Source organism: Physeter macrocephalus, chromosome 10 (genome assembly GCF_002837175.3).
Source record: "Physeter macrocephalus isolate SW-GA chromosome 10, ASM283717v5, whole genome shotgun sequence".
Classification (NCBI taxonomy): domain Eukaryota; kingdom Metazoa; phylum Chordata; class Mammalia; order Artiodactyla; family Physeteridae; genus Physeter; species Physeter macrocephalus.
Genome location: NC_041223.1, coordinates 8,279,513 through 8,300,394, shown reverse-complemented (window position 1 = coordinate 8,300,394; position 20,882 = coordinate 8,279,513). Strand labels below are relative to the sequence as shown.

The 20,882-nt window shown below is 45.3% G+C and overlaps 1 protein-coding gene across 2 annotated transcripts in view; it reads left to right on the top strand.

Annotated features, from left to right (window-relative positions):
• FNDC1 (fibronectin type III domain containing 1) overlaps window positions 1-20,154 on the top strand; it is a 96,097-nt gene extending 75,943 nt beyond the window's left edge. The window contains exons 16-22 of one of the 2 annotated variants that reach the window (XM_007111972.4): window positions 2,223-2,453; window positions 7,292-7,400; window positions 11,673-11,752; window positions 13,824-13,853; window positions 14,622-14,783; window positions 16,400-16,522; window positions 19,463-20,154. In XM_007111972.4, coding sequence (XP_007112034.2) covers window positions 2,223-2,453; window positions 7,292-7,400; window positions 11,673-11,752; window positions 13,824-13,853; window positions 14,622-14,783; window positions 16,400-16,522; window positions 19,463-19,578 — 851 coding nt within the window. In that variant the 3' untranslated portion in view covers window positions 19,579-20,154. The remainder of the gene's footprint in view (window positions 1-2,222; window positions 2,454-7,291; window positions 7,401-11,672; window positions 11,753-13,823; window positions 13,854-14,621; window positions 14,784-16,399; window positions 16,523-19,462) is intronic. The other variant, XM_024122624.3, reaches the window with a different exon arrangement.
• The last annotated feature ends 728 nt before the right edge of the window (window positions 20,155-20,882 follow it).

Genomic DNA, 20,882 nt, shown 5'->3' with positions numbered 1-20,882 from the left:
TGAGCTACTTAGAGTTTCACAGAGCTGAAGCTGTTTTCCTTCAGTTTTTAAAAAAATTGTTTATTGTTGGCTGTGTTGGGTCTTCGTGGCAGCGCACGGGCTTTCTCTAGTTGTGGTGCGCGGGCTTCTCATTGTGGTGGCTTCTCCTGTCGCGGAGCGCAAGCTCTAGGCGCGGGCTTCAGTAGTTGTGGCTCACGGGCTCAGTAGTTGTGGCGCACGGGCTTAGTTGCTCCGCAGCATGTGGGAGCTTCCCGGACCAGGGCTCGAACCTGTGTCCCCTGCATATGCAGGCGGATTCTTAACCAGTGGCCGCCTGGGAAGCCCATTCCTTCAGTTTTTTTCTTCCACTCTTTTTTACCTTCTTTTCCCATAGAGGTCATTACAGAGTATTGAATAGAGCTCCCTGTGCTCTACAGTAGGTTCTTATTATCTTTTCTATATATAGTACTGTGTATGTCAATCCCAGTCTCCCAATTTATCCCTCCCTCTTCTTTCCCCCCAGTAACCACAGTTTTGTTTTCTACATCTGTGACTCAACTTCTGTTTTGTAAATAGGTTCGTTTGCCCTTCAGTTTATTTCCTATAGTTTTTGTTAGCCTCAAGGACTTGCGATCTAGAAATTGATTTTATTCTTCTTTCTCAATTATTAAAACAATTTCAGGAGGATATTCTGTTTCACTAAACTGTTTCATTCCCTCTGGGAGTCTTCTTTTCCCATGCCCTTAATGAACTTTGCTAACAAGACCGATTAACATATTACTAAGTGGAAAAAAAATAAGTTATTACTGAGTGGAGACAGGCAACAGCTTAAACTAATATCACACTTTTCTGTTTCCAAAACAAATGTTCTGCCATCAGCAGAGAACAACTCTTGCCAGCCAAGATGTAATATTGTGTCTGAACCACACGTACTTGAAGAAAAAGAATCTGTGTGTGTGTGTGTGTGTGTGTGTGTTATCTGTTTGAAGTACTTTCTTTTTTTATTTTTTTGAACTTTAAGAATCTTAATTAGAAGGAGGAGTCCTGAGGCAAATGGTAATGCTGGCCCATGGCACGCAGCAGCCTGGTTGAGTCCGCCGAATGTGCTGACTTTACTCTCTGTAGTTCCGCGACAGAAGTAGAAATGCTTTCAGTGCTATTATTAACTGCTCCAAAGAACTCTTCAAAGACTGAAAGGCTTATTATTGTCTGGCTATTTTCATATGCCTATAACTCTATAAAGCATAGTAGACGACTCCCCCAAACTTCCTGATGAGATCATGAACAAGCTCGAAAGGCCTAATCTTATACAGAGTATTGGAATATAGAGGATCTAAAAATTGCTTTCAGTCCTCACAGCCACTGAGAATGAGAACCTGTACGAAAAGATGCAATGGAACGTTTAGAAAGTTCTAGAAATTGTTACTTGGGAGCACTTGGGGGTCTTGAATGTATAAAGCTCCAATCCAATTCCTTGGATTTTCTAACTTCTAGAGCATATGTAATAAGAAGAGCTGTGAACTAGAGGGAGAAGCTTCTGTTTGCTCCCTGCTTTGGGGGCCTCTGTCAGCATCCATAGGCTCAGCTGGAGTGTGGGTTATCAGTTCTTGTCCTGCCTTAATTCTGGGGCCCGTGTATCTTCTGAGATCACGTGTGTAGAGAAAGCTTGAGCCTATCCATAAATGTGAGGTAGCTATTATCCTGAGTGGTAATGTTGTAGAAGGGTGTTCAGGCCTGGCCTGTGCAGACATTCCAGGTAGTTATGTGAGTCCCTGAAGTCCCAGGGAAGGCCACCCAGAACTGAGGCTAAGCCTGTGTGTCTTGATCAGTGTATGGTTTTTTCTGGTCCCAAGACAGCCTAGGGAATGAACTGAGTTGAGAGAACTCTAAGTCGGGCTGATTCACACCCTTCTAAGTTTGGGGGCGTAGGAATGGCAGAATGCTGCAGGCTTATGTTACATTAAATTGTAGTTCAGAGATGTTTCAAGACCACCGAGGTCATCATCATTGATGTTGATGGGGCAATAAGCTCTTTTGACACCATCATGTTAAAAGATATAAATATGTAGATCCATACAAGAGAGCTAGGGATGTGCGTCTGAGTTTGGCATCAGGGCTGATGACCCTGGATGCTTAGCAGGAAGAGACTGAATCGGGGGGTCTACTCCGTGGAGCAGACATCATGTTTCTGCCTCCAGAGAAAGCCTTCAGCAATCCGACTGGGCATCTTTGTTCTTTTCCAGCTCCTTATGTGACGTACCTAAATAAAGACCCGTCTGCCCCATGCTCTCTGACTGATGCTCTGGATCACTTCCAAGTGGACAGCCTGGATGAAATCATTCCAAACGACCTGAAGAAGAGTGACCTTCCTCCTCAGGATGCCCCCCGCAACATCACCGTGGTCGCCGTGGAAGGCTGCCACTCATTTGTCATCGTGGACTGGGACACATCCGCCCCGGGAGATACGATAACAGGTGTGTCCAAGGCAGATGCTCAGAGTTCTGTCAACCAGTAGGTGGGCAATACAGACAATAAGGGATGGATGGATGATGGATGAGTGGATGGATGGAAAGCGGATGGATGGATGGATGGATGGATGGATACATGAATGGATGGATTGGATAAATGAATGATGCATGGATGCAGGGATGGATGGACAGGTTAAATGGATGGACAGATGCATGAATTGGATGATGAATCGGATGGATGAACGCAGATGTCTTCTTTTTAAAAGGATGAAATAGAGGCAGTACGGGAAGCCTTGTGGAGTAGTATGAAGAGCACTAGATGGAAGTCAGAAGTCCTGAATCCTAGTCCCAGATTGGTTTTTATGACTTTGAGCTACCTACTTCATCTCTCTGGACCTTGCTTTCCTCCTATGCAAAATGTCGTTCCATCTCTTATACTCTATAATCCTGCAAATAGCCAGGGAGGCCACAGAGCCACATGGAAGATGAGATCCCACAGCACGGGTGATGAAAGAGCCCCTATTGTGCGCTACCCGGAGTTACAGTCAACCCTGGGGCCGTGACTCAGCCTCTTCCCTTCTTTCTGTGTCTGCTGGGTGCTTCCAAACCAGTCTCTGTGTCCCTGAATTCCTTAGATGGGACCCAGATGTGATGGAAAAGTGCCCAGGGATCTTGAGCCTCCTAGGTCTTGGCCTGTGAGATGTTCATGAGTTCATTCGATTCTGCCAAGGATGTATTTGAGGATAAATTTGTTGAGATAAGTTCTTACAGTAAAGAATTAATGTTTTTTTGAATAGACCCTTCTTTTGCAAATGATTCTTTTGGGGTCGGTTATTTATATAAGAGGAAGGAACATATGTGTGTGTGTGTGTGTGTGTGTGTGTGTGTGTGAGAGACTCAGGACCGGGGATGGTGCTGTAAGTCAGAGTTTGACATATTATCTGTCACTATTATGCTAGTGTGGTTCATCGAATTCAACATTTTTAGTGCTTTTGCTTTATGTCCCCAATATTATCTCTTAAAATGATAAGAAAATATCCAAGCACATCATGGAGTTTGCACAGCAGCCCAAAAACCAGGGTAAGGAACACAGGAAAGAGTGCCTGGGTATTGTGCCAGGTAAGGTGGAAGGGCCAGGGGAGAGCGAGGGTGCAGATCAAGGGGGCGGAGTCTTGGTGTAACTGTAAGTGTTGGTCCCCCCAGCCTGTGAGCTGCATAAGCTGCGGAGGCCAGCTTCTGTCAAGTCCAGCATGTTCCTGATAGAAAACAAATAAATCAATGGAAGGAGGAAAGCTTGTAGTCAAAACAGCCAGAAAATCCTTTTATTAACTGAATATGATTTTATGAATGGCAATTTTGAAAAGTAAGCAAGTAAGCATACAGAAAAAAAAATAATGGAAAATATTATCTTAAGCTATTTAGCTTTTGATCTCTTGCGTAACAGATGTTACTTAGAATAAATATACCACTGTGCCCTGAGCCACGGGGCTTCTGAGAAACAGAAGGATGGATACAGGATGAGAGCGCCAGCCACCTTAGACATGCCTCAAGGGCTGCAGCGTGAGGAGCCTTCAGAGAACTCCCGGTAAATGTCATTGGACTTAACTCCGAAGCAGTTCCTGTATCATCCCATAGAGGGCGTGCTTCTGAAACACGTGCTCTTGTTAACTTCACATCCCAAGCCTTCCAAAGCTCCCTGGAGACTTTGAGGTCATCTCATCAACGCATACCCTACACCTAACCCTAAACCAAACCTCAGTGCCCTAATCACGAGGACTCATGCCACGAGCATAGATAATATGGCTGAGGTATTTACAGGGATTCGGGCACTCCCAATAAAAGGTTGTGCTGATACCGCGAAGCTGCTTACTGTGGAATAGTTCAGCGCACGACAGCCCTGCAATATGCGGGGCTGTTTAGACCCCAGAGGCTAAAGGAGAATATCGTGGGAGCTCTTCATCAGCAAATGAATCAAGCACCAGCTCTTTTAGCTGTAGAACAGCGAGGCTAAGTGGATACACAGATACCTCCTAGACCCAAACAGAGCATCACACTTCCGGGCCCGCTGCAGGGCATGTGGGTCCTGGTAGCTCTGTGAGAGATTGAGCGCTCTGCTGGTTTCCACCAGCTGTACTTTCTTGCACAAGCGGTTGAGGCAGCATGTAACCAGGTGGTATCCAAACGATATGAAACTCCTGCAGAGTGAGTAGGCCTGCAACGCGTTGCTTTCCCTGATCAGTCCCAGTGAATGAGGCAGTTACTCCGTCAGGAGTGACTCCACAGGAAGTCACCCACATGATGGCCTCTGAGTTTTTCAGGACATGTTTTGATACAAACAGAGAAAGCAGGAGTTACACGTGCTCAGAAAGCACATTATAAAAATTCAGACCCCAAGTTAAGCAGAGAAACCTGCGTAGCATGTGGGACAAAGCACAGGGTTCTGATGGAGTTGATTTCAAGGCGGATGAGCCGGGCAGACCCATCAAGACAGGGCGCCTCGGGCGCGTGTGTGAGGATGTGCCCTTGTTTTACGCAGCATGTGTGGCTGGATGTGGCTGTCCTCAGAGGAGGAGGGAACCCTATGGAGAGAGCAGCAGCCCTTCCCAGGTCCCCATGAAGTATTTGTTGACAAAGAGAAGAACGAATTCCTCCAGAAAGCAGCGTGGAAACCCAGTGCCTCTGCTTCTGTCCCCTGTGCGCCCTGTAATGAGCTGTGAGGCTCCAGTCCACTCTTTCCATCACCAGAAAAGGTCTTAATGGAGGCAATCAGAGAGAACAGGTTGCTAAGTAAAGTTGTTTGCCTCTCAGATGCGTTGCATGCCATTGATCTTTTCCTCGTTGACCCGCGATCTAATTCTCTCAACCCGGGTCTCCCTCACAGGCTCACCCTCTTTGACCAAACATTAAAGATCGGACTTGCCGAAGGCTTGGTCCTAAGTTCTCTTTTCCTCTTACTCTGTGTTCTCTCGCTCCAGGATTTTACCCACGCACACGGTTTTAATTCATCTGGGAGAGGAGTCATTGGTCTATAGCTCAGGGCCCAGCCTGCCTCTCCTCTGAGCCGCAAACAGTAAAATCACATCTACTTGACATCGTCACCGGGATGTCTCCAAAGCCTCTCAGACTCGGCGTATCCAGAAGCAAACTCGTGACCCTCTGAGCCCCAAACCTGCTCACCTGGGCTTTCTGTCTCAGAGAAGCCCTCACTTTTCCACCCATTTTTGCAAGCTTGAAGCTTTGGAGTCATCTTAAAATCTCCTTTTATTTCCCCTCCATATTCAGTTCATCACTAAATCCTGTCAGCTTCACCTCTCAGATTTCTCTTGCATGCATCCGTTTCCCTCCGTTAACACCACGGAACCTGAGTTGTCACCGCCTCTCACCTGGATATTGTGACAGCTGTCTAGCTAGACTGTCCCATCCACGCCCCACACCCTGTCGGTTCTCCGTTTGGCACCGGAGAGATGCACTGAAGACAGTCTTGTTGTGTCACCCCTGCAGTGTGTTCCCTTTCTTCTAGAATGAAAAGCGAAAGCCTTCGTGACCAAAGGGCCCTGCATGTTTTTTCCATTTCGTGCTTCCTCAGCTTCATTTCATGTCGCCCCCTCCTCCCGCCCTACCACTCGGAGGCTCTGCCTTCTCCTGGTTCCTCCCTCTTCAGCATCTTTGCCCAGGGATTCCCTCTACCTGGAATCCACCCCACCTCCGACCATGCATCTTAGCTGCTCCCCATCCTTCAGTCGTCAGCCGCATTTCGGGGCCCTGGGGAAGCTCTGCCCACCCCCTATGCCCAGCACGTGGACCACCCCTTCTTGGCTCTCATCACAGCTCTACAATCCTGCTAGTCTGCCTGCCTGCTGCTCCTGGAGTCTTAGATAGAACGAGTCACCATTTGACCCCCAGCACTTAGTGCAGTGTCTGACACATAGAAGGCACACAGCAAATATTTGTTGAATGAATTAACGAATGTGAACTTGGACCAGATTTTTACCCCCTCTCTAAGACTCAGTCTCCTCATGTGTCAGAATGAGGGCAGGGAAACCTATGTACTAGGACCAGGAGAATTCATCAAAGTAAAACTTAATCCAAAGGATTGGGCATAATGTCTGGCACGTGGAAAGTACTTGACAACGATTTCCCTCCAACGTAAGTAAAGAACGTGTGAAGCTGTGACGTGCGCTTCACTTGGCCTAATGAGGCAGCCTTGAAGGCTGGGCAGGTGTCAGGGCTGAGGGCCCACCCGCTGAGGCCCATTAACAGCAGATAAGGCAGAGGAAAGAGCTGCCTGACTGTTGTCGCTAGACATCGAGGTCAAGGGCAGGCAGAGATAGAGATATTCAACCACTAGAAACTAAAGGAGAGCCCATAGCAGTAGGCGAGGAGATCGCCCACCGTGAGTCTGGGGTCTTTCGGCCGCACACACGGCATTTACCATCACGGTTTCTTCGTTTCACGTGAAGGACAATCGTATCTATCTCTACCGGGAACTTCTCAAATACTTGTGTGGAGGTCACTGCTCTTTGCTTCTGCTGCACCTTCACAGATGTTATTAGTTCTAAGGAGATGAGGAAGGCCAGGGAATGTGGGAGATGAGGACAAGGAAGAGAAGTAGGGAACCAGCTAGTCATCAGGAGGTGTCTTTAATTTTTTTTTTCCTGCGTCTGGTTTCCCCAGTGGGTACCAGCGTTCTAGCCCATCTGACCCAACACACTCCCCTTCTTGACTTCTCCCGCAGAGCTGCCTCCACGCCGCTGTTTCCTCCCCGTCATCCTCCCCTGGGTTATGCCTCTGGTGTGATGTGGTTCCTTGATGCTCATTGGGTTCTGCCTCCTTTCCACTTGTAGGTTACTTGGTTTACAGTGCCTCCTATGAAGACGTCATCAGGAACAAGTGGTCCACCCAAGCTTCATCAGTAACTCACCTGCCCATCGAGAACCTGAAGCCAAACACGAGGTATGATGTGGCAGTCATTTACAAGCAGAAAATGAGACCTGTGTGCCCGGTCACGGATATCCTTAGGTTGAAAAGGAAAGGATTAATCAAAAATGTTTTTATGGTTTCTTTTGAATTCTCTAGTTAGTTCTCATAGACTATCAATGGATGCTCACCATATGTCATGTATTTTTCTTAGGAGAAAGCACTGTGGGCACCGTAATTGTTAGATTATTGTATTTCTATTTTGTTCCCTATTCTCCAGAGACTAAAACTACCCACCGTTGGGGAAGGAAAGGTTGCCCTGTGTGTTGAAAGGGGATCGATCTGTTTGCACTCACCCCATGGTGGCTTAGGCAGCACAAGCCTTGTACGTGACATTGACGGAGCAGCAAATACTCAGACTCTATACTGTGCAAGTTCAGATCATTCAAGAAAGATGTATTTTACACATTAATAACGGTTACAAGAAGCGTGTAACCTAGTCGGGGCAGTGGCTCGCTAGCCAGAGGGCCATCTGAGAGTGAACCCTCCAGTGTGAAATACGCAGAACTTGTTTCGAGGGTACAAACAGCATGAGTGTGCATTTCCTCTTTTGTATTCTCTGGTTTTGCTGGTAGCAGCCATCAGGAAAGAGCACAGTGGTCGAGCTGTGATATGCTTGTAAACTGGCTCTCTGGGAAAAAAACAAAACACAACAATAACAACTGGTTTATGGTTTTTGCCAATTTCTCCCACCGTGGCCAATTTTGAGCCACCCTGGGTCTGCGGAATTCCTGATGTGTAACGATCGGCTCTCTGAAGCCTGTGGAATGGCTCTAGCACACCGTGTCACGTCAAGCCACTGTATTTCCATAGCAAAGTGTTCTAAGTGAAGTGACGTGGACCCAAGGTCTCCCATTTTTTTATAGAGTCAGAGGAACACAGAAGAGACTGGAACAAAATACTCTCCTTGAACAGAAATGTGTTGAAAGGGATAGAAACTGGACAATATCCTTGGGCACCGAGAGACTTCTGCACTAGCGGAGAACTTTCCTCAGGGCCTGTTAATGTCCTGGGCTCCCTTGGACTGTGCTTTCATAAACTGTTATAAATTTTGAGATTCAGCAAATAAAAAACAGGAAACTGAGAGAGCACTTTTCTTAGCTCCTCCCTGATAGTAACGAAAAGTTGATTCATTACAAAAAGAATAAAACTAAAGAAAACGAAGTCAACACCCCTTTTTTTTTACTGTGGGCAGAGTGTATGTTTTTACAGCACAGCCTCAGTATCAGCTGAAAGAGGCCTTAGGGACATTTGGCCTCATGGCTCCTTGCAAATCCCAGTCTCCTGCGCCCTCCGCGGTCCAGCGTTCCTGTGGCAACCTTTGGTACCAAACTGGGGAAATGGGGAGGAGAGGAGGCTGGAGGCTGGACCAGCCGGTCCCAGAGGGCCCTAGTGTCCCCTGAGGCTCGAGTCCTGCATCCACCCACACTGAGCGCCCTGATAGACAGGCTGGGAGTGGCAGCTGCCTCCGCCCTGTGCGTGGTTGGTTCGTTCGTTCTGCGGAGGGAGTGGGCTGGCTGGAAAGCGGGGCGTGTGCTTCCTCCTGCAGAGGCTTCCTCCGAACCCCCGCAACAGCTGCTGAATTTTTACAGCTCGGGAAGCGTGCCACGATGCCAGGACGCTCATTTTTCCCCGCGTTTCCCCTAACGCAGGGCATCTCCTATGGGCTCACTGGAGTGTCCACGTGCTTATTCCGCGGAGGCTGCGTCTCCCCATCCTCTGCACAGTCCTCAGGGCTTCTCAGGACCCCCTTCAGAGTCCTTGTAAGAGACGCAGAAGTCGGTCCGGCCCAAGACGAGACAGGATGTAAAAACTGGCTTTGGTTCTTTATAACTGAATCTTCTTTTTTGATAAGATTAAGTGGGCATTGTCCACCTTATTCACCCAACTCAGCCCTGAATCACTTTCTGCAATCTTCATATTTTAAGTCCATACCTAAAGTACAAAGATTTGTCACCATGGAGGCTATTCAAAAGAAGGTGCCAGAAGCTTATATAAGAAGGCAAGGCTTGGATTGCTTTTGTTACTTGGGTGAGACAGAGACTCTTCAGGGTGTGAAATATACATTTTAATCCGTAGAAGAAGTTTATTGTTGTTTTTCGAAAATAGGAATTTTACTTCTTTCATAATCCCATGTTGTTTTTCACCTCAGCATATTTAAACTTACTTTGACATATTAGGTGAGTTCAAGTGGAAATACATCTTTAGAACTGGGCCATGTGGGCTTTGTGGAGGACTGGAATTATTGTGTGGACAGGAGGGTAGGTTTGGAGAATGCGTAGGTTTCAGTGGTAAAACAAAATGGATACAACCAAGAGATCGGAATAGTCTCTCTCGGCCAATTGGTCAGCCCTCTGCCGTCTCCTCAACTGCACAGGGTGTTTCCCTCTGTGGAGCTGGGGAAGAGGTAGCAGCTTGGCTCCAGGGAAGGCTTGAGAAATATTCAACGGAAAGGTCCCCTGTAGCCTCTGAATATCAGTGTCACTCTCTAGGTTTCGATTTCCTATTTTTTTAAGGAAAAAAAAGTATCAGTAAAGTCGGACTGTCATCGTTGATGTATGCCCAACCCACTGCTTGAACTGCCAGCAGAGTCTGCCTTAAATAACTCCACGACCGCTGAGTTAAAAGTACGCACAACTGAGAAACCACGAAATGCTGAGTGAATTGAGATTTGGGAATGCCTATGTTCTTAATTGTGCATATCTTTTTTATAAAAAAATGAAATTTAAGAAAGGATTCTGGGGCTTCCCTGGTGGCGCAGTGGTTGGGAGTCCGCCTGCCGATGCAGGGAACACAGGTTCGTGCCCCGGTCCGGGGGGATCCCACATGCCGCGGAGCGGCTGGGCCCGTGAGCCGTGGCCGCTGAGCCTGCGCGTCCGGAGCCTGTGCTCCGCAACGGGAGAGGCCACAACAGTGAGAGGCCCGCGTACCGCAAAAAAAAAAAATAATAATAAAAAAAAATAAAAAAATAAAAAAGGATTCTGTCCTAAATGAGATGTGAATATACTTTCTTGGAAAGCTTAAAAGAAGACTTGATTTTCCCGAATGGGCTTTTCTTTGCTCTCTGTTTAATCAAACCCCAAGTCAAACATCTCTGTGTAACTGTGAGACCAGAGGCTCCCTTGGGGTTCTCAGAAGCTCAGAAACTCAGGAGGCTTGGTGCCAGGGCAGAGGTGCCGTGGACACATGCCTTTGCTCTCTAAATGGAAATAATTCTCCTTTTAAAACTTTAGCGTATCTTAATCAGTGCATGTGATCTGTGTGTCTGACAATCAAATACAGGATTTTGTAACATTGAAGTGTAGCTTCTGCTGGCTGGAAACCAAGACTCCTTCTGAACTCTCTGAAGTGGCGGAGAGCTTCCCCTCGCAGGGATTTTTTTTACCCGCCTTCTTTACCTGGAAGTATTGATAGTTAGGGGCTAAGAGAGCACAGATAATACCTGGAATCCCAGAGGGGAGGACAACACAGAGACGAGCAGTAGGGAGGGTGGGTCTTAACTGTGTTGGTTTCCAGTATTTTCTCATCACCACTTTTGGTCCTATAGCTCATCAGAGTCCAAAGTAAGATGCTCTGGGACTCCCAATCTACCTGGCTTGTCATTCTCCCTCTAGATGAACAGGCTGATTCAGACAATGTGCTTTCTAGCACATTTTCTGTTCCAAGAAAAAGATTAATCCACAGCAAAGCCTCTCCAGGCCTTTTCCACTTCCCCTTCCCGGACTTGCTTCCCGTTCCTCGAGGCACAGGAGCTGGAAACGCAGTGACTTTAAGGCTCCAGAGCCAAGCAGAGCACTTGTCCTGCACCCAGAACATTGTAGTCATGTTTGTTACCCCGAGGAGACCAGCCTCAGGACTGCTTAGCCTTCTCCCTGCCAACGGTGGGTTTGCATCATCACACTGTCAAACATCCTGCTTTTTCACCCAAAGTCCAGTGATTAGAATTAGGTTAAAATTGGAATTCTGCTTGGTAAGCGTTTCACTGCTCCGGCTTCTCCCTCCGGCCAGTAGAACTCAAGACGGGACAAGAGGAGACCATTCCATCCGAGGACGGGCCTGCGCGGGGCAGTTCCACCCTTGATGCTCTAAATAACACACACGATCTAAGTGACCTGTTTGCCCAGTATGCCCCTCTGTTCCCATTAGTCACATGTATTATTTTGAGAAGTTTTTCAAAAATGAGAAAGTTTAGAAATAACACGAAGAAATAGCAGTGGTGTATCAAAAAATGTTTTCTTCCAATTTCAGGTATTATTTTAAAGTTCAAGCCAAAAATCCTCACGGCTATGGACCTATCAGCTCTTCGGTCTCATTTGTCACAGAATCAGGTATGGGTGACTTCATGTTCGCGTTTTTTTCCTTTTCTTAAAAACAGATAGTCTGAAATCGTGTCTACAATAGAATAAAAACTGAAGAAGTTAAATCCCCTTCTCTTTAATCAGTTCATATTGGATGTCATTTTATAAGATAAACATGATTTTCTTTCTGCTAAGCTAAAAGTTGGATAATAAAATTCAAAGGAATCTTCATTGGAACTGCCTGGGAAGTGAAAAGGTCAAATTCCAATGAAAAAGGGGGGAAAAAAAATCTAGTTTTCAACCCTGTGGGAAAGATAAGTTTGAATCTATCTGTAGAGATTTAGTTACAGAGATAAATTCCTTTTGTTTTTTTAATTGCAAACAGCTGAAGAGCATAAATATCATGTGACCTGAGGGGCAGTTACTTCTTCCAATTAGTCAAATCTCTAAGTTGCTTCCTTTACTAGGAGACAAAAATGTCTCTACTTAATATGGAGGGTCTAATTAAAATACTGTCCATCTTGCAAGCCATATCACTCAGAGGATGTCCCTACTTTGGGACGCTGGTGTGCAGAGCTCTCAAGCCCTTCAGTGAAATGTCCCCGTGGTCATGGTCTGAGGCAGTACACACAGAGCTGGCCCATGGTGGCAGGTGCCGGGTTGGCAGCCTTTCTGTATAGGAAGCCAGGCTGGAGAGTTGGTGCCCACGGTCCCAAGACAGACACTTACAGAAGCCCAGCTGGGTCGGCTCCACACTAACGTGCCTGTCGCTTCCATTTGGTTAGATTATTTCCTAAGAGCAGGAGAGTAAAATAAGCATTTACACTTACAGCTAATGGTATGTCACTTTATTTTATAGATAGCAGATGATGTCAGAATGAATGGTCTGTACAAAGGGGCAGCACAAAGCAGATTTGGGGTGATGAAAATGTTCTGTGTGATTGTGGTGGAGTTCCATGAGTCTATACGTGTGTTAAAAATTCATAGGATGTGTACCCTAAAAAAGTAATTTTTACTCTGTGATAATTAAAAAAAAAAAAAAAAAAAAAAAAAAAAAGGATGGCCCATGTTTACCTGGCCTGTATTTTCTAAAAATGGACTTCTTCTGAAGCAGAATTCCTGTAGTTTCATATTAAGTGGCACTATTTGGGCTAAGATATAGACATGTTTTAAAACAGCTTTACTGAGGTAGAAATGGCATACAGTAAACTGTTCATCCTCAAAATGTACAGCTGAGGCAGTTTTGAGGTATGTTTATACCCTTGAAGCCATCACTGCTGTCATGCTGGTGAACCGCTCCATCACCCCGACAGTTTCTTCCTGCTGCTGTACAGTCCAGCCCTCCCTTCCCTCCCCGCGTGCCCAGCCTTCCCCTCCTCTCAGACAACCGCTCATGGGCCTTCTGTCGCTATGGATTCATTTGCACTTTCTAGAATTTTGTATCAGTGGAATCATGCAGTGTGAGTTCTTTTGTCTGGCTTCTTTCACTTAGCATCCTTTTGAGATCCATCCATGTTGTCACATTTATAAGTAGTTCATTCTTTTTTATTACTTGGCAGTATTCCATTGTATGTGCCACAGTTTGTATCTGTTCACCTGTTAATAGACATTGGGTTGTTCTTACTTTTGGACTATTACAAATAAATCTGCCATGAGCATTCATGTACAAGGATTTTTAAGGACATATGCTTTCATTTCTCTTGGGTAAATACTCAAGAGTAGAATGGATGGATTGCATAGTAGGTGTGTGTTTTTACTTTTTCAAGAAACCACTGGACTGTTTTCCCAAGATGGACACATTTTAAAACATAATGAGTATTGAATTATTTTGTAGTACCCAATGTCAAAATATTATCTTCGAGGACCCACACCTTCTATATAAATAACAAGACAATATAAATAGAAAAGAGTATTTCTTGAAAGGAAATGCCTAGAAAATAAAAACTAAGGGAATGTCTTGGCATCTGTCAAATGAATCTTACACTTTCTTTATCTATTCTAGCTTGGTTAGTTCTTTTAATTACAAAAAAAACCACATTTCAACAGTTGCATGGCTGTGTGATGTAATAGTGAAGTCAGTTATTTATTTTTCATTCTACAGATAATCCTTTGCTTGTTGTGAGGCCACCAGGTAAGTTTCTCTTCTTGATAAACTTGACATTCGAGTAATCAAGTTGAATACGAGATTGTTACGGTTACAAGTAGACACGCTGAACCGTTTTTGTATTTTCATAATTTTCTGACAACTTCTATGCTTTCTTTGCACCCATCATCCTAATCTAGGGAAAAGCATGTTCTGGAAATTTTTAAATAGGGCCATAGCAGCCAATATCATGAAAACCATTATGGGTGGCCAGTTTCTATGAAAATAGATAACTTTATTTTCATAACCCCTTTGAATATTTTAAATTGCTGAAAAGATAGCAAAATGCATTAAGTGTACGACAAAATTTTACTTTGTTTTTTAAATAAACCAAGAAAGACCTATTGCTTAAGTTCAAGACTGGTCTTATGAGTGACAAGAACAGGCGGTGCCTGTGCTGAGGGATTTTGGGGGTGGGGAGGTAGGGTGACACGCCCTGCAAGGTCAAATTTGCCATTATAGCTTATGTTCCTTGGCTTAAATTAGGCTTTTTCTTACTCTGAGAATCCTTTATAGAAATGCAAATACGTTAACTGCATTCAGGTACAAGGAACTCCCCAGTTGTACTTCAGTACAAAGAAAGAAGAGAAAAGACAGCCAGAGAGAGAGAGAGACCACTGGGAGGTGGGAAAACTGCTCAGAAAAGCCCCGAGAGAAGGGGAAGTCCCAGTGAATAAATCAAATTCTCTGGTATTTTGTGCAAGAATAAACACTGTGAAACGCCATGACTTAGAAGGTGTGCTGTGTGTTGTCCAGGTGGTGAGCCCATCTGGATCCCATTTGCTTTCAAACATGACCCTGGCTACACGGACTGCCACGGCCGGCAGTATGTGAAGCGGACGTGGTACAGAAAGTTTGTGGGAGTCGTTCTTTGTAACTCACTGCGGTATAAGATCTACCTCAGTGATAACCTAAAAGGTAGGTCTTTAGGGATGGTGTGCTCTGGGAAGGTGTGGAAAGCTTTTAGTTTATCAGATGCTAACTTGACATAGCAGGTGCATCAGGATGCATTTGAGGTATGGACCCATCACCTCGCAGTCTGGCTCAAGTGCAAACCAGTTCTGCGGGCTCTATTCTGGAGTGACTAGTATTTACATTGGTACCCAGGAATATATGTATATATTTTAAATCTACTACTTTTTAGGAATGAAATCCAAAATTCTGTTAGAAACTTAAAGGCCGTTTTTCTTTGTTGTTAATCCCATAACATTAACAATGAAGAAAAATGGCCTTTAAGTTTCTTTAAGGTATGAGTATAAGCTGGAAGTATTGAGGAAAAGCACCCCCTACGATTTTTGCCATTGGAACAACTTTACCGAGAAACAGTGTAGATGGTGAAACATACATGAGCTGCACTATTTGTTCTGTGTCCAAAAATTACATTGTTTTCATCACGGTAGGGGATTAAAACAAAGAATAACATAAGTATTTACTTTGAACTACTAACATTTCAAAATGCCATTTCTACCCTGCTGGTTTTAACTCACCCACCTACCCAAACAAAATTTTTTTGTATTTCAAAATTTGCACAACTTTTAATTTTTCTAGTACATACATTTAAAAAGAAGGAAAACTTTCCCTCAGCTGGTTTTTATTTTGTCATAGGTCAGTTTTTTGTGTGTGTTTTTTGTTGTTGTTGTTGTTGTTGTTTGCGGTACGCGGGCCTCTCACTGTTGTGGCCTCTCCCGCTGCGGAGCACAGGCTCCGGACGCGCAGGCCCAGCGGCCGTGGCTCACGGGCCCAGCCGCTCCGCGGCACGCGGGATCTTCCCGGACCGTGGCACGAACCCGCGTCCCCTGCATCGGCAGGCGGACTCGCAACCACTGCGCCACCAGGGAAGCCCGGTCAGTTTTTTTGTTGTTTTGTTTCTTGCTAGTGCTCATCATTTCTAGATAATGTCAAAATCTCCCCAACCATCCCCCACTCTTGCAATTTCTCAGTGTATATGCCTCTCCCTACAACCAGTCTGTTTCTTGCTGCTCTTTTTTCCCCTCTTGCACACTGCCCTTTTGCTCCTCTGCTTCGGAATTCCTGGGAGAGGTTACACAGCCATGTCTGGTATCCCAGGGTTGAGAGAAACAACTTTGCCCTACTGTGCAGCTCTGGTTCAGGACCAAGGACAGCGCCTCATGCTACAGACACACACCCTACTTCTAGTTATGTATGAGAATAGTTTCTTCTATTTTTCTAGGTATTCATGCTTTTCATAATTATTTCATAATACATTCTCTGCCTATCAGAGTTTCCTCCTTTTTTTTAAACCAAAGAGTAGAAAGGTCTCCCATTTACAGGCTGAAAATGCCTATAATATTAGTAGTTTCCATTTAATGAACACTTGCTAAGTATTTAGCGTACATGATCTTGCTGAATCCTTATAACACTTTGAAATCGGTGCCATTATCACCATCTTTCAAACATGGAAAGCATGCCACACAGAGTTTAAGTAATGTGCCCACTTCAAAGCTTGTGCAAATTCCTAAGCCAGCTGTGGCCGTTCCGGAGCAGTCACTGACTCATCGTATTCCTTGATGCAGATACATTCTACAGCATTGGGGACAGTTGGGGAAGAGGTGAGGACCATTGTCAATTTGTGGATTCACACCTGGATGGAAGAACAGGGCCTCAGTCCTACATAGAAGCCCTCCCTACCATTCAAGGTAATGTGAACAAGGGCCCAGTGTAATATACTGGGGGGTGGAGAGGAGGGCTGATATAAGGAGAAAATTCACTGTAGCTCCGCATTTGGTTTACCATTTGAAGATGGATATTAGCGGAATTTTGGAGCATAAAAATAAGGAAGAAACAAAATACTCCTACCACATTCTGGGTTTAGGGTGAGCCTTGGAGAGGTAGGGACACAAAGGAATGTAAGACCTTACCCCTACTCTCAGGAAACACGGTCAGTAATTGGGAAGGGAGGATAAATATGTGAAAGGTAACTAAGAGCAAGCAACTTAAAGTACAAATAATGACAAGGTATGTCACATGATTGTCCCATTGTCAGGTACTTGTGCAGATTATAGTTACTCTCTGAGTTCAAAGGGCGGGGACTGCCACCTGAGGCTTCCAGGGAAGGTTTTCAGAAGAGGCAGAGTCTGAGCTGAGTCATAAAAATACATGCAAAGATTAGAGGGCCTTCCAGGTGGAGAATGCCATGAACAAGAGTCCAGAGAAAGAAAAAATAAACACAAACCAACCATGATGTGCTTCAGAAGATCACGTATCAACTATTTCATGACGGCATTGCAAGGTGAAAATAAGTGTATTCCTCTCAAAGTTAACAACTTGTAATACATTCCAAACTACCCCAAGCCCCCAAATAAACAGAACAACTGAATGAAGTCCAGCACTTCTAGTGATCTGGCATTTTTTAAGATATAAGATGTTCTGATCTTTAACATTTTTTAGTTTGGAAAAAAATACCATAGGTGGTACAAAGATTACCCATTTTCAAAAAATTAAGATACATTAAAATACACAAAACAGTAAAACAAGTATATTAGGCAGGGTTCTCCAGAGAAACAGAACCAATGGGAGAAAGAGAGAGAGACAGAGACAGAGATGGAGAGAGGGAAAGAGAGAGAGAGAGCAAGATTTAGTTTAAGGAACTGGCTCTACGACTGTGGAGGCTGGTAAGTCCAAAATCTATAGGGTGGGCCAGCAAGCCTGCTGGAGACCCCGGGAAGAGCCAGTGCTGCAGTTAGTCCGAAGGCAGGCTTCTGGCAGAAGACCCCCCTCTTCAGGGAAAGTCAGTCCTTTGCTACTAGGGCCTTCAACTAATTGGATGAGGCCCACCCACATTGTGGAGAGTAATGTGCTTTACTTTAAGTCTGCTGATGGAAATGTTAATCTCATCTAGAAAATAATTTCACAGAAACACCTAGAATAATGTTTGACCAAATAGCTGGATGCCATGTCCTAGCCAAGTTGACACAGAAAATTAACAATCACAATAAACATACATAATACACCACATCTCTTAATTGTTTCAGGATCTTGCAGTGCCCCAGGGTTCGTATTAAATGCATTATTTGTATTTCACTGTGTTTCTGTGACTGTTGTCATGGTTTTGGCTCTGAACAGAGGTGCTGGTTCATCAGAAACTCACTGGTGGAATGGCAGGTAACCTTTCATCTTACAAGAGGACACAGGGCCAAAGGGGTGAGAGCACTTGTTGAGCTGCCAACCTTTCTTGAGGAGGTTGGGGCATCACTTCTTCTTGAAAGGAGGAGTGGTCAGAACTGCTACAGGATTCTTTCCTCTGAGAGATGTACTTGAAAGAGCTGAAAGTCTACCGCAGATTCCAAGAAGTAAATCTTGGAGGCCTGAGGTTCTGGGCAAGTCAGGGGCCCCAGATTCTGTGGGAATCTTGGTTAAGGTTGCTTGGCCAGCGCAGGGCCTCCCCTACTGGGACTGCTCCATCTTGATTGACTAAAATGATCTTCCTCTGTGGGGAGAGAGAGAGGGACAGAGGGAGGGAGGGCCAATGAGTACTCTTTCCTACCTGTGTCACACATGTGGAGACTGGGTTGTCCCCAAAAACCATCCTTGGGATAAACCTCAGAGGGTGGGTGTTGTGACTCCACACAAAAATGGTCGTATTTATTTGGAAGTAACTTTTGTCACGAGAACGGCTTATCAGAAATCTTCTGTCTGAAAGGAGGTTGCAAGGATGAGGATTCTTCCTGTGGGTTCCGGTGCTTTTGATGCTACGATACAGACGCCAATTCCAAGTGTGGGTTCTCTTCCCGCACCACCAAGCAATTCTCCAACACCAGTGGGTGCTCTACAGTTCAACTCTATTCTGAAACCATTTACCCAGAGATAGCATCAGATGCCATAGTTTCAGACCTCAGTCCTACAAGACTGCCCCTCTTCATCCACTTTAGATGCCAATCACAAGCCCACATCGTCACCTGTCCTTCTGATAAGGACAGGCTATAAATCAGAGGTTCCCATGACCCCCTCTTTGGATTTGATTAACTTGCCTAGAGGGGCTCACAAAACTCAGAGAGACATTTCACTTACTAAATTGCGGTTTATTATAAAAGGAGGTAACTTGGGAAGAGCCAGGTGGAGGAGATGCATAGGGCAAGGTACGGGGAAGGGCAGGGAACATCCCTGCCCCTTCCAAGCACCACTCTGCCTGAATCTCCACGTGCTCACCAACCTGCAAGCTCTCCAAACCTGTCCTTTGGGGGTTTTCTGGAGGCTTCATTACATAGGCACAATTGATGAAATCATTGGCCGTTAGTGCTTGAACTCAGTCTCCAGCCCCTCTCTCCTCCCTGGAAGTTGTGGGTAGGGCTGAAGGTTCCCACCCTACAATCACACGGTTGGTTCCTCTGGCGACCAGCCCTCATCCTTAGGTGCTTTCCGGAAGTCACGTCATTAGCATAAACTCCGGTGTGGTTGAACAGGGTTTACTATGAATATAATAATATTCCACACACCGTTATAGCTCTTGTCACTCAGGAAATTCCAAGGGCTTCAGGAGCTCTATGCCAACAATGGAGATGAAGACCAAATATACGTTTTCTATTATAAATCACAATATTACTGATTATTCTTTCCCTCTCTTTCCTTTTACCTTCCAGGCTACTATCGCCAGTTCCGCCAGGAGCCAGTCAGCTTTGGCAACATAGGTTTTGGAACCCCCTACTACTACGTGGGCTGGTACGAGTGTGGGGTTTCCATCCCAGGGAAGTGGTAACCACGGGACGGTCGTGCTGGAAGCTCGCCCTGCCCGGCCCCCTCGACTAGCTTGCACCAGGGCCCGTGAGCAGGAGAAGAGATGGTGTCCCAAGCCTCACAGTCCCCGGTGTCAGCAAGGCCACACGGTGGACACCGGACACTTCGGGCATCTTTGTTCTGGAGCTCAGTCCTACTTCTTGGCCTGGACCACACACCGGATTCAATGTTGCTGTGAACTTTGCTTCTCCACATGTTTTGCTTATAATAGCTCACCCCAGAGACGGCAGAAATGCGCAGCTACCGGGACGCCTGGTGTGATTTTCATACTTTTTAGGCGCAAAGTTCAGACACTTTGGTATCTCCAGGGATCAGCGTAAACACGCTGTGCTTGTTTTGTGGAAACACCACCATGTTCTTTTCTCTCACTGGACCCCTCCAAAAGTAGCTAAATTTAAGCTTTGGATCCCTTTCTATGCAGTAGAACTGAATTACTATAAATGCCACCAAAGGAAATGTAGCCTACTTAAGATTTATTCTATGGACTCACCCACCACTAGACCAATTGTATCAAATGTTACTTGAAAATTCTCAATTTTGATATATATATATATATATATATGTATATATGCATATACATAGCCACACTTGTCTGCAAAGACATTGATTAAAATTGCTAAATTTGTACTTGTTCACTAGATAAATGTGTGTGGGACTTTTTGGAGCAGAGGTGCTGTTTATTAACATCTTTTTAGAAGGGTCCAAAGAACAGGTACTCTGTGTAACGCGGCAAGAATGGAAAGGTATGTGTTCTTTCTGTGGATGCTGTTGAGCTGTGGAAATGATTGGGATACGGCGAGGCAGACTGAGCGATTTCCACCTCCCGTCCTTACGTGAAAAATGGACTGGTGGTCTCTGTGAGGACATATCCAGTAAGTTTCCAGATGAAGATTTTAGGTCCCAGATGATTTTGAAATCCAGTTTAAAAAAAAACTTCTTTCGCCTTTCCTGCCTAGCTCAGTATCGACTCCTTGAAACAGAAGCATCTTACCCCTCTCAACTGCAGCATGAGAGGGTTTATTTAATGACACTTTAATTCTTCTTAAAACGTGGTGTCCTTTCCACGTGCGTGGCACCTCCACGTCCTCAGGCAGCTCTGGGGAACGAAGGGTTTGTCTTCTTTCCTAAGTTTCAGGGGAGACGAGCCAGTAGTGGGAACGAGCTAGAGGCAGACACACTTCTGGGGCCCGGGGGCTCTACCACCACGTAAATGATGTAATGGCAGAAAGCGTTCTGCCTGCTGGAATCAGTTATTTTCTGTGCCAG